Consider the following 18502-nt stretch of genomic DNA (forward strand, 5'->3'; position numbering starts at 1 on the left):
TGTAATAGAGTTTGTTAACTTTCTTACCGGCTATAACTCATACAGGCGCTGATGACGAACTTACGCTTGATTGGTAGTAGTGTTCGGTTGAATATCGACTTAGCCCATGTCTATATGGATCCACGTTATTGTATATTCGATTGAAGTCAGTTCATTAAACATATTTTTATCGTAATGCCTTCATTGTCACAACACAAAATAATAAATTTAACAATTGAATTAGAGCTGTATCCAGTTACTGTAACTTCACAAACAATACCTAACGATTTGATCTTCACAAACTTTATTTTCAAAAATATCACGACATATTACGCTATGACAGTACTTAGTCTTTTCATATTGCATTATGTTGTTCAACATACTGCAGTATGTTATTCACTACAAAAAAGCTACTGTGATAGCGAAACATTTGAAATTTTTGAAAATAAAATTTGTGAAGATCAAATCGTTAGGTGTAGTTTGTGAAATTAATATGGATCTTCACCAAGTAACGGCAGAGTCAATCTGAAAAAAAAGTCACTGTGATATTTTGTATTAAATGTTTAAAAACTCAAGGCTTTTGATTCAAAGTTTTATTATATAAAGCACTAAATGTCCATTAAATGAGTTTCTATTTCCTATTTATTTTTATTTCAACTCAGGTAAAATAAAATTATCAGTCATTACATATACAAATTGTTATAATATAAACCACAAATCAAATAGAATTGAGTCAATACGTATAGCGGAACACGTTTTACGATTGTTTGCGGTTTTATAACATGTCCAGTGAAAATCTCACAAAGTGTTGAACATGTTACTTGTACTCAAGGAGTGTTTGACAATAATTTTTTCATTCCCTTGTTATAGATACCAGTTTATAAACATAGGCTGTTCCAAATAAAGGAATTCATAATCAAGGTCAAGAAATTATTCATGATGTTCATGAGTTTATGCAAACCAAGAAAGATCGACAAGCTTTAACAATACTTTCAAGCAATCTACATAGAAAGATATAATAATAATTTCTACTGAACTAATCTTCAACTCGAGCAGTATGATCTTTATCAGGACTGTTGAAGTTCTATTGAGTGTATAGTTGAGTCAATGTTATCAGTTTTCACTTGAATAATTTTGTGCTTTTTGCCGTAGAAGCGATACGCAGAAATTTTCAAGGTCATTGACGGTAAAAAATCAAATAATAAAAGAAAGCTCTCCTGAAATAATCGCAACCGAAATATGAATGATTTATTGAAATTGGCATCTTAGCGTTCTGATAGGTTTTCATGTTTCTTCGAACTTTCCGTTCTATCATATACAATGATTGGTTAATTTGTACTAGATTCTCTTAACTAAAAATTATTTGTAGCATACACTGGAAAACTGGCAGCTCTGTACCGAAAACAAACCGCTTTGAAAACAGATGAAAGAGTCAGGATGATGGACGAAGTGATTTCTGGAGTTCAAGTTATCAAGCTGTATGCTTGGGAGAAACCTTTTGAAAAACTAATCGAATTAGCAAGGAAGGCAGAGCTTAAAGTTGTGATAAAATCATCATACGTGAGAGCTCTATTCATGACTTTCAACTTGTTCACTACTAGAGCAGCTCTGTTTTGCACATTGTTGACTATGGCTCTTACTGATCAAGAAATCACAGCTAGAAAGGTAGATAAAAAATTATTTCGATTGAATAAGTTAATTGGTTATTTTTCATTTGATTGAATTTCATTAAATTCATTTTACTTGTCATTTTTTATTCTTGATCGCATTGAGTTATGACATATTTGATCATTGCATTGTACAGAATAAAATTCCACAAATCCAGATTAATCCTTTTCAATAACGTTCAACTCTAATAGGGAAGGGGGCTATAAAATGTTTATATAAACATAAATTTTCAATAGTTAGTGAAAGTAATTACTTTATAACGAATTGAAAACTAAGAACAATTTGTTTTCAGGCGACCATTCTTCCTCAGTCAAGCGGTAATATACTCATAGCAGAGGTCTTCTATGACCTTCAATTATTCAAAACTGGGTGACATTCGCTACTCCCTTCCCATAAATCCAGCCTTGTCTAAGAGTATTCACCGACAACATTGGAAAACTTTTTTTCGTAACTTCCATAGAAAATGTTGCATCTTGACTTTGAGGAAAAACTTTTAATATAATGTGACGCTTAACATTCTTTTAAATTTGTTTTGCTTCATAGTAGATCTAGTATCATCACTTTGAGTGCAAAACCTCTAATCCCCTCTAAAAATCATATCATCAATACCTGAATAGGTGATAATCAATCATTTCTGTTGAACAGAAGCAGTAATAAATATTTAAATTTTTCCTGTTTCGAATATAATTCGAAAGTTATAATGTACAACGTATTTTTTAGGCCTTTGTATTCATGTCATACTTCAATATAATGTCTCAAACAATGTCTTCCATGTTCGTACGTGGTATATCTGAAATAGCGGAGCTGTTTGTTTCTATCAAAAGACTGCAAGGTTTTATGAATAGCGAGGAGTTCCAAGGTATTGTTAATACTCAAAACAACAACGATATCAAATTCAGCAATACTAAGCAACCGGTCATCCTGAGGGATCTCACTGCTAAATGGAATTTAGCTTCATCTGATACTGCTCTGAATAATGTCAATTTGAAAGTGAACAAGGGATCATTGGTTGGAATCATTGGACCAGTTGGTAGTGGAAAAAGTTCCCTACTGCAAGCAATTTTAGGTAAGTGACCCGTTGTGTCCAGATGTCTATATTGAATACCAAAGTTGGTGCTGGTTATAGCACTACGGTGGTAGTATGATAGTGCTGTAACCATTTTCATAGTTGTTGATGGTAATTACATCAGTAACGAATCAAATAGTTTTTTTGACTTATTGATTATATAGTTTGTCAATTGATCATATAATACAGTAGTTGGTGGTAGTAATAACATCAGTGACAAATCAATTACAAGTTTTTGATGCATTGGCTGTTCAAAAAAATGAGATGAATTTTAATTTTTTCCAAAAAAGTAGTAGTCCCACTCTGATATAATACACTTGTGCCGGCGTTTTTTCCAATCCTCGTTCTAGTTCTGATATGCAATTTTTGGTATGCCCTTGAGCTCTCTCTCTCAGCCAATCAGTTTTCAGCTTCTCAATGGTCGCAAAAACGCCGTCCTTTCATGGGTGACCGAGGCATGATAACGGTGTTGTTTTTGGCCATTGCGAACAAGCAATGACGAGTGAGCAGGTGCATTATCATGAGGCAAAAGCCATAAATTGTTTTTCCAAAATGCTGGAGGGTGTCTTTGTATTGTTTTTCGTAAGCGGCGCATAACTTCAAGATTACACTCTTCATTGACCGTACAATCATGAGGCAAAAACTCCTGTTGCGCTACGCCACGGTAATCGAAGAAAACAGTGACCTTGACTTTTGATCGAACTTGACATAGCTTTTTTGATCTGAGCTCTTCTGGGATCTTCCATTGAAAAAAGTATACTCTTGTTTCGATGTCATAACCATATACCCATGATCCGTCACCAGGTATGACCCTCTTGAGCAAATCTGGATCGCCGTTGACGTTAGTCTGAGCGATGGTCACACCACGGATTTTTTGGTCAAAATTCAGAAATTTCGGAACAAACTTTGCTGCCACACGCTTCATGCCAAAATTTCTGAATGAAACTGAATGTATTTCATCAATTCATACTTCAATTGTCTAAAACAACATAAATTCATTTCAAATCCCTGAAGGAATCTGTGAAAAAAATAAATGAAAAAGTGGACAATTTTCAAGTCAACTGGGACTTAATTAGCTGGAGACGATCCTGTCCATTAATAGACTGTTATTTTGTAATATGTCCACGCATGTAGGCACGAAGGGACGACAAGGACGCGCGCGCAGGCAGCTAGGGGTGCAGAGTCCAGACTCGGAAGAGGGAGGCAGTACAGCGTGACTAGTAGAATAAGACCAAATTGTTGATCAATAATTCATCAAAAGTATATACAGTCTACTCACATCATATCACAGTTTGTGCACGTTCATCAAAGTTTGACCATGGTCCTTCACAAAACCGGATAAGAATCAGTATCTACCGGATATCAGTGATATCATAACCTGCTAGTTCGTATCGTACCGAAATCAAGTTAAGGGCGAAATCGTCACAGTGCAGCGGTCGATGAACCCGGTCAATAGAGATATCGAACGACTGTCAAGTGTAGTGAAGTGTAGTGAAGTCTAGTTGGACCGATTATTACAAAGGCCAAAATAATCATGCAAGCAATTTGGAAAAATCACGGCACTTGGGATGAACCACATCATCAGTAAATTACACATTCCGAGAAAATTATCGAGTTTCCATTCATTTATCAGAATTGAGCTACATGGATTTTGCGACGCATCACAAGTGGCATATGGTGCCTGCATTTATTGTCGAACAACATATGCCAAAGGAAATCACTATGTTCACCTCTTCTCAAAATAGAGAGTAGTGCCTTTGAAGCTCATCACTCTTCCAAGACTGGAGCTTTCTAGTGCGGTACTTCTCTCACAACTTCTACATAAAGTAAAAAATGCAATAAAAATGTCATTACACGCAATTCACCTCTGGACTGACTCAACAATTACATTAGCCTGGATCGCTATGGTTCCAACTGAATGCCAAACGTTTGTGGGCAATCGAATAAGTGAAATTCAGAATTTGACGTCAATATAGATGTGGCGGCACGTAGCAGGAACAGATAATCCAGCTGACTCAATATCCAGGGGAAAATATGCCAGTGAAATAATTTACAATTCATTGTGGTGGAATGGACCTTCTTGGTTGAGCAAGGATGAAGGTTATTGGCCAAAGCCTCTAAAATATCATTCAGATGATTTTCTCAATATTACAGACCTAAAAAGAAAGCAAGAAAAGTGTTTTGCTTATTCAGTCACGATTGATTCATTCATATTCCAAAAATTCTCGTCATTCACTCGAACTATACAGGTAATCAAAATAGCACAACAACCAGATTTCTCTCATGAAATCGCATATTTGTTAAACGGCAAACAACTTCAAAAAACAAGCAAGATTCTAGCCATGAATCCGTTCATTGATGAAAAGCTTCTCCTGCGAGTAGGTGGAAGAATACAAAATGCAAACGTTTCTCCTTTACAAAAACACCCGTATCTTTTATCTCCCAGGCACCCTCTCACAATACTTCTCATCAAACATGAACATGAAAAACAACTCCATGCGGGAATACAAACTACTCTTTGCAACTTGCGTGTCAGATATTGGATTATCTTAGGAAAAAACGCCGTGGAGAAAGTTATTAGATCATGTGTCAGATGTTTCCGCACATCCCCAAAAAAACATTGGCAACAAATGGGAAATTTACCTGAGCGCATACTCCAAAAAACCACACCATTTAGCACTACGGTGGTCCAATGTACATCAAAGAGAGCCATAGACGAGGAAAGGTACAGAAATCCAAATGTTACATAGCAGTTTTCATTTTCTTTGTGACTAAAGCAATCCATATCGAGCTTGTGTCAAATCTAGGTACAGAAGCTTTTTTCTCAGCTTTTCGTCGTTTTACTGATAGAAGAGGAGCTTGTATGCATTTGTATAGTGATAATGCCACAAATTTCCAAGGAGTCAACAATGAATTGAGAGTTATATCAATTTCTCCTGAATCAAGCAAACATTGAAGTCATTGCTAATGCATTATCCTACCAACAAACAACTTGGCATTCCATTTTCCCCAGGAGCCCTCATTTGGTGGATTATGGAAATCTTCCATCAAATCTGTGAAAAACCACATCAAAATGGTAATAGGTGACCCTCTGTTGACATTTGAAAAGTATGCTACAATTTTGTCACAAATTGAGTTGTGTATCAACTCCAGACCAATAACCCCACTCTCCAATGATCCATCAGACCTGAATCCTTCTACCCCAAAACATTTCCTGTTTGGAGACTCATTTACAGGAATTGAAGAAACAGATTTTTCCAACACCAAAACGAACACCCTTTCTCGTTGGCGGCATCTTCAAAAAATTAAACAGGATATATGGAAACGATGACAGAGGAAATATCTCTCAACTCTCCAGCAACGGACAAAATGGAAGGCAAACTCAGCTAACATTACGGTGGGCGATCTAGTGTTAGTGATAGACAATTCCATAAACAGTAAGTGGCCTCTAGGAAGGATAATAGAGGTACACCCAGGTAACGATAATTTAATTAGGGTGGTAACAGTAAAAATGGCTAGTGGAACATCTAAGCGAGCTATTACTCGAATAGCCAAGCTACCCGTAGATCCATGAACTATATTTATTGTTATTTGATTTTTATTTTGAAAGATTTAAGCCCTTCAAGGCGGCCGACATGGACAATTTTCAAGTCAAATGGGCCTCAATCAGTTGGAGACGATCCTGTCCATTGATAGACAGTAATTTTGTAATATGTCCACGCATGTAGGCACGAAGGGAAGACAAGGACGCGCGCGCAGGCAGCGGGGGGTGCAGAGTCCAGACTCGGAAGAGGGAGGCAGTACATCGTGACTCGTAGAATAAGACCAAATTGTTGATCAATAATTCATTAAAAGTATAATACAGTCTACTCACATCATTTCACAGTTTGTGCATGTTCATCAAAGTTTGTTCAAAAAGATTAGCTGAAAAATTAAAATTTTCATTAAACAAAAGAACCGAAATTACAAAAAAATAACATACAAGCATCAACCAGCTATTAACATGAGCTGAAAATTAAAAAATTTAAAAAAATTATTATTAACAAGAAATGAAAATTGGAAGATTCCAAACCAAGTTACGTCACGACGTTTCGATTGTTAGTATCCACAATCGTCTCCGTTGTTCGTGACACAAATACGTTTCGTGATCCGCTTTTATTGTGATTTTGGCAGTCAATTTCAATATAAAAATTTCGTTGTTTTTCCTAGTCATTGTGGAGCTGTCTCATCTTCATAATTACGCAATTACATCCGAAAATGCACTTCTCACAATTGATATCGAATGAGAATTTTGTTGTTGAAACTATCCACAAGCAATCTTATCGGAGATAGAAGAACCTTGACATGCGATTAGACGGTAGTACGGGTGCTTGCTTCCGATTCGCGTTGTGCGTTGTTTTGGATTCCTTTGAAAATGCCTACTCCTAATGATATCACGCTGGCAGATGTGTTCAAGTTGATGTCAAACCTTGATAAAAATTTGATAAATCACATTAAACGTTAGAACTCATACTGACGGATCTCCCTACCGTCAATCACAAATTATCCACACTTGAACAGAAAAATACGATATTGGACGGGAAAATAACTCAACTAAACGACCGACTTCGCAGAAATAACTTGCTCGTATTTGGCCTTCAAGTAGAAGATCCAGTGGATTATCTCTCTTATCTGAGCAACATATTGGACATAGAACTCAGTTTGTCCCACATCAACAATATCTATTACTTTCCGGCTGAAAGTGGTGCCAAAATTCTCAAAATTGAATTATTGGCCTGCTGGAAAAAGTTAGAAATCTTCCGCAACATCAATTAATTGAAAGAAACGCAGATTTTTGTAGCAAATGATTTGAGTCCTCAGGATCAAATCACTCATAAGGCGTTGCGAAGACACCTGCAAAAAATCAAGATCCCAAATAGTTGTATCTTTGTATAATATATTTCATAATATTTTTTAGTAAAATTGCCTCCTTATGTCAAACTTCACATTTTGTCACGTGAATACCAGATCTTTTTTCCGGAGCTTTAGATATCACTGACCGTGCTGTAGTTGATGGTTCCACTTTTTCCGATCATAATCAAGTGGCATGCAAAATTGGCACAGGACAGTCCAAAACACTTGCCTCCATGCATACATAAAGGGATTTAAAAAATTTCGATAATGATGCTTTTTTGGTAGATCTTACGAATGCCAATTTAGACTCAATTTATCAAATGATGAATACAGATGAAAAAACTTCTACACTCAATTCGATTATCCTAAAAACTTTCGATTCCCATACTCCTCTTAGAACTGTTCGAATTTAGAAAGAAAGGGCTCTATGGTTGACAGCAAACTTGAAGTTCATGATGAAACTGCGTGATAGAGCTTTTACCAGATTCAAAAGAAGCAAGCCCTCCTCTCACTGGGATTATTACGAGCAAATGAGAAACCTCACGAACCGCACAAGAAGGCCTACCTGGAGTTCCGTCTCAAAGGTAATATAAATACATTTTGAAAAGATTTAGCTTTCTTGGACATATATAAAAAATCCAATAGAACAATCCCTGAAGAGCTCATCAATGCCAATGATCTCGATACCTTCTTATGTAATAGCTTTTCACTTATCTCGAATCCAGGAAATGATATCACATCATTTCTTTTCAACAACTATTCCTTTGATGATGCTTTCCGTGACATACCGTAGAATGAGTTGCATAAAACACTTCTCTCAATAAAATTTAATGCGGTTGGTGCCGATAATATCAGCATGATGATGTTATTGCTTTGTTGCCCTTTTATCATTTCCCATGTCACACATATATTCAATATATGCATCCAACTATCAGCGTATCCCTCATTATGGAAAAAATCTCAAATTATCCCGTTACCAAAAAACGCAAATCCTCAGAGTATCAATGACCTTCGCCCAATTAGCATCTTCTTTGCAATCTCAAAAACGCTGGAAAAAATCATGAACTTTCAAATGCTCGATTATCTTGATACATTTAATATACTGCCTCCTACTCAGTCAGGTTTTCGAGCTGAACATAGCTGTACAACTGCTCTGTTGAAGGTTATGGACGATATTCATGCTTCGGTTGATGGTAATAATTTGTATATACTTGTATTGTTATATTATTCAAAAGCTTTCGACACGATTAGCCATCAACTTTTATTGGTTTTGTTAAAATATCTTAGATTTTCACCCAACTCAATTGAACTCATGAAAAAATATCTCAGTGTGTTATATTGAACAAAATCAAATCAGATTTTCTTGCCACTCGGAATGGTGTCCCGCAGGGGTCCAACCTAGGGCCACTTCTGTTTTTAATATATACCTCATTGCATCCGGGTCCAGGATGTCACGCAGGTAGCTATTGCTGCTTCCGTGGTGATTTTGATAGTTTTCTTGTAAACACAATATCTATCAACTGAAACCACAAATGTGCGGTGTGCTCCTGCTGGTGGCTCCGTACATTTGTATTTCTATCTTTTGGTAACCAAGTGTTGCCCATCCTTACACTTGGTTGCACCATACTGATGATGGGACAAAAGCCCGAAACACGTGTCTATGGTTTGCCACTTTCTTGAGTGCTATGTCCGATTCAATAACTTCTATTTCTATATCAAGACACTCAATAACAATATATATATATATATATATATATATATATATATATATATATATATATATATATATATATATAAGATGAATAGATTAGTACTTTTTGATCATTCCCATATTGATTTCAATTTAAGAGCCACCGGTATACAGCTGTTTCAGCCTATTGGGCATCGTCAGTACCGGGCAGGCGGTCCTCGATTGAAGACAAAATGAGAAAAAACCAAGGAAGTACTACTAATCTATTCATCTTTTGATTTTCATGGAATTATTTTCCAGCAGCTTGACTGCATTAACCTTTCTCGATATCATATATATATATATATATATATATATATATATATATATATATATATATATATATATATATATATATATATATAGATATATTACTATTAATGTAGGTTACAAAAAGGATTTCAAGCTCTATAACTTCTATTTGATTATCTGCGAGCGCTTTCGACAGCTGGTCTTGTTGTCATCTTCTAGGCACTCATCTATCTGCAGATAGATGAGTGCCTAGAATTTTTTTAATTTTCAGCTCATGTTAATGGTTCAATTTTTTTTTTATTTTGGTTGTTGCTTGTATGTTATTTCTCAGGGATTTCAAATCAATTTATATTATAATAAACAATGGAAGTCTGAACTGATAAAATGCACCACGGAACGTTGTCAACCACCTTCAAAGAAACTGAATGTGACTCGATGATTCTCACTTTCCTAATATTTTCACTGGTTATTGATAAAAAATAACTCTCTGGGAATGGCTTGTACCACTTGTAAATATGTTTCTGACACAGAGTACAATCACCGTATGCCACTGTCAACATTTCAAGTGTTTTGAGTACTCAAATCCGTTTTTACACGAAATCGATTTGTTTCAATAGCAGAAAATCTCTGAACACGCAAGTTACGTGGTCATAGTTCCCACGACACGGCCATTCACTCGGAGATTCAGCTGAGTAAGAGATATTCCAGGAATCCCTTACCTCGACATGCAGTTAGCATCCAGTTAACATTATATTAATTATCATTCTGTTTGTAGCTCTCGTAAGAGACAGTCGTCTCTAGTTTGTAAAATAAATTCTTTTTAAAAAGTTATTTTCTCGTTCCAATCATTTAATTGGCGCAGTCGGTAGGATTTGTGCAGCGTGAAAACGAACTTTTTGCGTCGTGGAGTTTCAACCCCTTCAGCACAAATTCAACAAGAATCCTTCGAGGACCACCCAGAACGAGCGGACAAGGAGACGACAGAGCCCCAGGGAAGCTGCAAGGAATCAACGGAGAAGGAACTGAAACTTACAAGTAAGTGCCAAATATTTCCTTCTTGCCTTCACGAACCCTCTGTATAAGGACTTCGGCGAAGATATATAGTATCGTTCATTGCGAACAAACTGTTGTCTATTCGAGACGAGTAATTTTAAGAAACTATTTATTGAGAAAAACAATTATTTATTTATGAGTGAAATTGAAGATATTTCATCACGAATGGATAGTTTATCATTTCAAGAAAGTTCAGCAAATAATACTGAAAATTTTGATAATACTTTTCAACCTACAATGGTTCCACCAGTTCCACCCCAACCAACTCAAATAAATTGGAACCTTTTCAAATCTAGAATAAACAATTTAAAAACTTTTGATGGTGATAGCAATACATTGAACAAATTTATCAGTAGATGCGATGCTATAGTTAACGCGTACAATGTGTTTAATGATGCTTCACTTAATGAACGCGTTCTTGAATGTATTCAAGAAAAATTGACAGGTAAAGCCGAGTATATGGTTGGTAACAGAACCGAACTGAATACTTGGGACGCCTTAAAATCTGCTCTGAAACAATGTTTTTCGGATAGGAGAGATTTGGACTGTTTAGTTCAAGAATTAACTAGAAGTCGACCCCATAGAGGAGAAGACCTAATGACTTTCGGTAGTAGAATTCAATTAACCAAAAGTAATGTAGTTCAAAGAGTCAGTAACAACCCAGACTTAACTCCAGAAAAAAAACTTTACCAAACAACTCACTACGATAAAGTAGCCCTCAGTACTTTCATTGCTGGTTATCCTGGTATCTTAAGAAATAATATGCATCTCAAAAAGCCAGCCTCACTGGAAGATGCCATGGCACACGTAAACGAGTTCGAAAATTTTGAAAAAATGTATGGTTCGTTAAACGATTATAAACCAAAGTTCAATACTTTCGGTAGACAATCCATCATGCCAAACGTCAACCAAAATGGCACTAGATTCATACAACCTCAAAGACAAAATATTCAAAACGAAAATTTCTCTAACCCAAATTATTTTTCAAAAAATGATCAACATTTTTTCAATCCACAATTCTCAACTAGACCTACCTAATTGGCCAAGCCAACCTATTAATATCCAACCCAGACAAATACCATCGCAAAGATACCCTACAAACCGAGAAGTTTTCGGACCTCCTCAGAATGTTTTGAAACCAAAAAATATTCCACCTAATCAATTACCGAAACCGGAACCCATGTCCACTACATCAAGAAACCCAACAAAAATGTCTCAAAGACCTTTTTCTCAACAAAACAACACTTTTAGGAACCCTAATAATTACCGAAACCCTCAAAAAATGTTTACCGCAAGTCAAAAATCGAATTTTATATCTGAGGAATTATTTTCTAACGAATACGATGAATTTCCCTAATATAATGACACAGAAAAACAATTTTATGATAATTCGAGCCTCAGTGAAGAAGCATACTCTTCAGAAAATGCTGTTTATTTAGAAAACGAACCAAATTTTCAGAATGAATACTTAAGCGACATAGATTGTGATGAAACTGGAAATTTTCATTTAACAACCCAATTCGAAAATCATACTTAGCCGAAATCAATGCATTTTGTAACAATGCATTACCTTATGTCGAAGTTAGTCACAAAAATAAAATTATTAATCTACTAATCGATACTGGAAGTTCAAGATCGATTATTAAACATCTATCATTAAAAAATTATTCCCAAACAAAATTTATCATTCAATTTATCAAAACGGCTTCAGGAAGTCAGAAAGTAAGGTACCAAGCCTCGATACCTGCTTTTCCAGAGTTCAACACAAACTATGAAATTACTTTTATTTTATTTGATTTCCACGATTACTTTGACGGAGTTTTAGGATTATCAGACTTGATAAATATGCATCTGAATATAGACCTTGTAAATAAGAGACTGATAGGAAATCATATTGAAATTCCTTTCAAGTTCAGATAGTCTATAGATACGAGTTTTTCTTTCTCTGTCAACCCACAAGAAAGAGTACTTAAATATCTGCCTGTCACAGTTTCTGAAGGTGAAATTCTTACCCTTGAGGAAACACTTAATGATCTTTTCATTCCGCAAATATTGACAACTTCAAAAAATGGTTATGCCCTTATGGAAGTACAAAACCCCACCGATAGAACATTATCAGTGAAATCGATACAACCACTTCCTGTAGAGAGCTTTCAATCCTCTACTTTAGAAATGTATTCGTACGAAACTTTCGAAAATACAAGGACGGACTCACCTAAACTGGCAACCGAAAATAATATCGCTGATTTGATACGTACAGACCACGTGAACAAGGAAGAAACAAATGCTATACTGAAACTGTAAAGAATTTTCAGACATATTTTTGAAACCTGGAGATAAATTAACATTCACCTCCAAGGTCAAAAACGAAATCAAGACCACAGACGAAATACCCATACATACCAGACCATACAGGTATCCATACGTTCATAAGAGCGAAGTTCAGCGTCAAATAAAAGACATGCTTGAAAAAATATAATACGACCAAGCTGTAGTCCCTGGTCTTCCCCGGTCTGGATAGTTCCAAAAAAGATGGATGCTTCCGGGAAACCAAAATGGCGTGTGGTAGTCGATTATCGAAAACTTAATGATAAAACCATTAGTGATCGTTACCCACTCCCAAACATAAACGACATTTTAGATAAACTGGGACGAGCTCAGTACTTTAGCACCCTCGATTTGGCAAGCAGTTTTCATCAAATCGAGATGGCCGAAAATTCAATCCAAAAAACGGCTTTTAATGTAGAGCACGGACACTACGAGTACTTGAGACTTCCGTATGGCCTTAAGAACGGTCCATCAAGTCTTCAGCGCGTATTAGACGAGGTTCTGAAAGACCTACAGAATAAGGTATGCATGATTTACATGCATACCATTTTCAGCACTGGACTCCAAGAACACATCCAAAACTTGAAATTGGTCTTCTCTAAATTACGAGAGGCACAATTTAAGATCCAACTGGGTAAATCGGAGTTTCTCAGAAAAGAGGTAGAATTTTTGGGTCATGTTATTACGCCCGAAGGCATAAAACCAAACCCAAAGAAAATCAGAGCTGTTCAAAATTTTCCAATCCCAAAAAAACAACGGGAAATAAAGTCATTCCTAGGATTATTGGGATATTATCAAAAATTTATAAACAACTTTGCAAAAGTAACAAAACCTCTCACAAGTTGTCTTAAAAAGAACGCAAAAGTTGAACACAACTTACACACTAAAGAATTTATCGGTATTGACTTCAGAACCGGTTCTCGCATACCCTGATTTTGAAAAACCCTTTGAAGTCACAACTGATGCTTCAAATTACGTCCTTGGCGCCATTTTGTCACAAAATGGACACCCAATTTGTTACGCTTCTCGAACACTTGACCCACCTGAAATTAATTACTCAACTATCGAAAAAGAACTTCTTTCGATTGTATGGAGTTGCAAATATTTCAGACCATACCTTTTCGGCAGAAAATTTACAATTTATTCAGACCACAAACCCCTTCAGTGGCTTTTCTCACTGAAGTAACCTAATTCAAGACTTGTGCGAGGAATTCGACTATATTGTAAAATATAAGAAAAATAATCCTGGAGACAAAAACGAACTTATCGACATCTATTTGAATAACGATAATATTCCAGTCTTAGACAACGACGTTCTTAATGAAGTCCTGGAACCGCAAGAACCGAAAAAATAAATTAACATATTATCTGATATTCAAATTGTTCCCCCAAAATTTAATGAAATCGAAAAAACATCGGATTCACAAACCGTTCACACTTCTCTCGAATACCCTGTCTTTCAAATTCCCATTTCAGAAAGACCAGTTAATACATATAAAAATCAAATAATTGTAGCTATTGGTGACATAGAAAAACTTAAATGTAGAATAGAAAAGGTATTCGAGAATTTGCGATCTTATATTACCATACCCTCTAAAAATCTGAGCGAGAATATTGTTAAACTCATTAAAGAATATATCAATCCAAAACAAACATTTGTCTTCCATTTTAAAAACCCAACAGTCTCACAAATGTTCAATACAACAATCCAAAATTTACTCAAGAATTCTTCATTCAAAATTGTTCATTGTCCAACATTCTTAGAGGATGTAGAAACATTGAAAGAACAGAAAGAGAAACTCAAATGCTATCATATTAAGAAAACATGCCATAGAGGTATAAATGAAATGAGGACATCCCTCAGTTCACGATTTTATTGGCCAAAAATGGCAGAAGACATACAAAAAAATTATATTAATAATTGCGAAACATGTCAGAAAAACAAATACGATCGGCATCCTCCTGTAATTAAATTCAACCTAACACCTACAACTTCTAAGCCATTTGAGCTTGTTCACATAGATACATTCAAAATTTCAAACGAAACTTTTTCAACAATTATCGACACATTTTCACGATACGGTCAGGCATATCCATTAAAATCCTTAACCGGAGTTTTAGTAGTCGAAAATCTACTCAATTTTATTACCCATCACGGTTTACCACTCAAAATAACCGCTGATTCAGGCACCGAATTCAAAAATGAAGATATAGAAAATTTTTGTAAAATTTATAACATTGAGCTGCATTACACAACTTCAAAAAACAGTAATTCTAATTCACCAGTTGAAAGATTTCATTCAACACTGATTGAGCATTATCGATGCTTAAAGGAAGAAGGAAAATCGTTCACACCTGAACAGCTGATGAAAAGAGCTGTCCTTGGCTATAATAATTCAATACATAATTCACACCTTTGGAAGTAATTAAAGGTCATATTAATAACACAGACCCATTTGATTTAAATGATCGTATAATTGTTTCCGATTATGTTCAAAAACACAAAGAAAATGTTAAAAAACTGTATCAATCTATTCAAAATTCCAACCAAATTACTAAAGAAAAAGTCATTGAAAACAGAAATACCCAACGAAATGAACCGCCAAAGTTTGCAAGTCAACAAGTTGCGTATATTAGAACAAAGGCGCGAAATAAAGATCGACAGAAATTTAAGAAAACTAAAATCATTGAAGAGCCCGATATAAAACTTAAAACAAATAAAGGCACCTACCACAAAACAATAGCCAGAAAACCAAAAATTTCAAAAAAACTTTTGTTACAGGGAGTAAAAGAACATGAAGTTACACGTATTGATATCGCTATACCTTCTACTTCACGTGCTCCGAGTCCAAAGTGACGATATTCAAATAACCCCTATAACCAACCCCATCCTTCCCATACAGCTGGGAAATGCAAGAATTATATACAGCAAATATACATTTGTATATTACCTAGAACTTAGCTCTACAATAAAACAATTAAACAAACTAGACGACTACTTCCAAATAATCAAAAATAATTTTGATAAAGGAACAATTAATAACCCAATTTCCTATCATGGATTAGCATATAGCCTGCTAGTCAGAACCGAGTATCTTATTGAAATGACAAAAAAGAAATTAGAAAACCTCCAACCCCATATCCGTATTAAAAGAGGTATGATAAATGTTATTGGAAAAATCGAAAATTGGTTATTTGGTACTCTTGATGCTGATGATGGTAAACGATACGACCAAAGTATCGCTATATTAGAACGTTACCAAGAAAATATGATTAATGAGGTAAACATGCAAATCTCTCTGTCCACAAAATTAATCAATCACTATAATAAAACTATCCAAATTTTGAATTCAAATCAAGAAAAATTAGAAAACAGTCTGAAAACATTTCAAGTTGCAGTTCAAAAAACCATTGGTGACCTGACGAATTACATTAGTTTTCAAGGAATTGTTTCACAAATAACCGTCGACTGCCAAAATATGATTACTTTTATCGATAATCTAGAAGATGCTATCACATTTGCGAAGTTAAATACCTTACATAATTCAATAATACCTAGTTCTGAACTGAAAAAAATAATAAATTATTTAAGCAACATCTACTCTGATTCAAAAATCCCGAAATTTGAAAGTATTATCAATTTTTTGGTGCACAAGTAACTTTTTCGAATGACAGAATTATTTTCGCAACACACGTTCCTATTGTCGGAAACGAAGTTCTTACATTTTTCCACCTTCATCCTATCATCCAAAATCACAGTATTTTTATCCCAAAATACCCATATTTGGCACGAGCAAACCACAATATCCAGTTCGAAGACACTCCATGCCCAGTATTAGAGAAAACGTATTATTGTCCAGAAGATTACTTTTCCGAAGACCAATGCACATCCCACCTGATCGAAGTCAAAGTCGCCGATCACAACACAACAAAGTTTTTGTTTCGGGGTTGAAATTAGATGATTTTAATGTATTTCCACGTGTTAAAACCGAAAGTGACCATAAAAATTATATATTAGCTCTTGTTTTCAAGATATAGTATCATTATATTATATATATGTATATTGAGTTTTCAACAAATGAAATATTTCATCACCAACAGTTGGTACACATGTTTGTTTACATAACACCCCTCTCATCAGCTGTTCTTAAGTAGTAAACATAACCTATGTGAGTTTGTCAATTGTACGCACGTGGTTGCTATTGAAATTATCGTGTGAAGTTGATTTTTAAATTAATTTAAGTGCTGATCTGAAATGCCTCGAAAGTGTATGAATTCTGTCGTAAAATGACACCTATCGTTAAGACAGCCTATGAACATTATTTTGGTGTGAAAGTTGAGGACCAAGATAAATCATGGGCTCCTCATATATGTTGTAATTCTTGTTCCGTCATATTGCGAGAGTGGCTGAAAAATAAAAACCGGGCAATGGCTTTTGGAGTACCTATGGTTTGGCGTGAGCCTACCAATCATACAGACGACTGTTATTTCTGCTTAACTCCTCCCATTAAGCAAGGTTTATCTATGAAAAAAAGAGGAACGGTTAAATACCCATCTGCTCTTCAGCCTGTACCACACTCAGACAATTTGCCAGTCCCTTCTCCACCCCAAAACTATGAAATTTTAGAGGAAGGTGATGAAGACTGTTTAGAAGGAGCAACCCATCCTTCTTCGCTTGTCTAAGGAAAAGGCTGAGCTGTTAGGGTCAAGACTACAACAGTGAAATCTTCTAAAACATGATGTGAAAATATCTCAGTACAGACAGCGTCAAAAAGATTTGCTTCCTTTTTTTGAGAAAAAAGAAAACCTCGTAGTTTGTTCTGATGTTAATGGTTTAATGGACTGCTTGAATTTGGATCACACTCCATCTGAATGGAGACTGTTTATAGACTCTTCAAAACTAAGCTTAAAAGCTGTACTTCTGCATAATGGAAATCAGCTACCCTCTATTCCTATAGGTCATGCAGTTCACATGAAGGAAACGTATATAAATATGAAAACACTTCTCCAATCAATCAAATATGAACAACACAAGTGGCACATCTGTGGTGATCTGAAAGTCATTGCTATACTCCTAGAAATGCAATTAGGGTTCACCAAGTACTGTTGTTTTTTGTGTCTGTGGGACAGTCGGGATAGAAAATCTCACTATAAAAAAATGAACTGGCCTACACGAGACCTAAACCCTAATGAGAAAAATGTAGTTTACGAGCCTCTTGTAGATCCTAAGGATGTTCTCCTTCCCCCATTACATATTAAGTTGGGACTAATGAAAAACTTTGTGAAGGCCATGGACCAGGAAGGACAAGCTTTTAAGTACTTGAGAGCAAAGTTTCCCAGGTTGAGTGATGCTAAAGTCAAGGAAGGCATCTTTATTGGGCCTCATATCCGTGAAATCGTAAATGATCCTGCTTTTGACATGATTTTAACTGGAAATGAAAAAAGAGCTTGGGAAGCCTTTAAGGGGGTTGTACATGGGTTTTTAGGTAACAAAAGAGATGATAATTTCACAGCATTGGTTAAAGAGCTTCTTC

The 18502-nt window shown here is 35.4% G+C and overlaps 1 protein-coding gene across 2 annotated transcripts in view; it reads left to right on the forward strand.

Moving 5' to 3' along the window:
- The window catches only part of LOC111511378 (ATP-binding cassette sub-family C member 4), a 197209-nt gene that overhangs the window by 138568 nt on the left and 40139 nt on the right, over positions 1–18502 (forward strand). For both annotated transcript variants that reach the window (XM_074185489.1, XM_074185490.1), the window contains exons 6-7: positions 1349–1644; positions 2368–2713. In XM_074185489.1, the coding sequence (XP_074041590.1) occupies positions 1349–1644; positions 2368–2713 (642 nt within the window). The remainder of the gene's footprint in view (positions 1–1348; positions 1645–2367; positions 2714–18502) is intronic.

Source organism: Leptinotarsa decemlineata, unplaced genomic scaffold, assembly GCF_025532065.1.
Source record: "Leptinotarsa decemlineata unplaced genomic scaffold, Ldec_3_MD MMD2_tig00026375_RagTag_RagTag, whole genome shotgun sequence".
NCBI classification, from domain to species: Eukaryota; Metazoa; Arthropoda; class Insecta; order Coleoptera; family Chrysomelidae; genus Leptinotarsa; species Leptinotarsa decemlineata.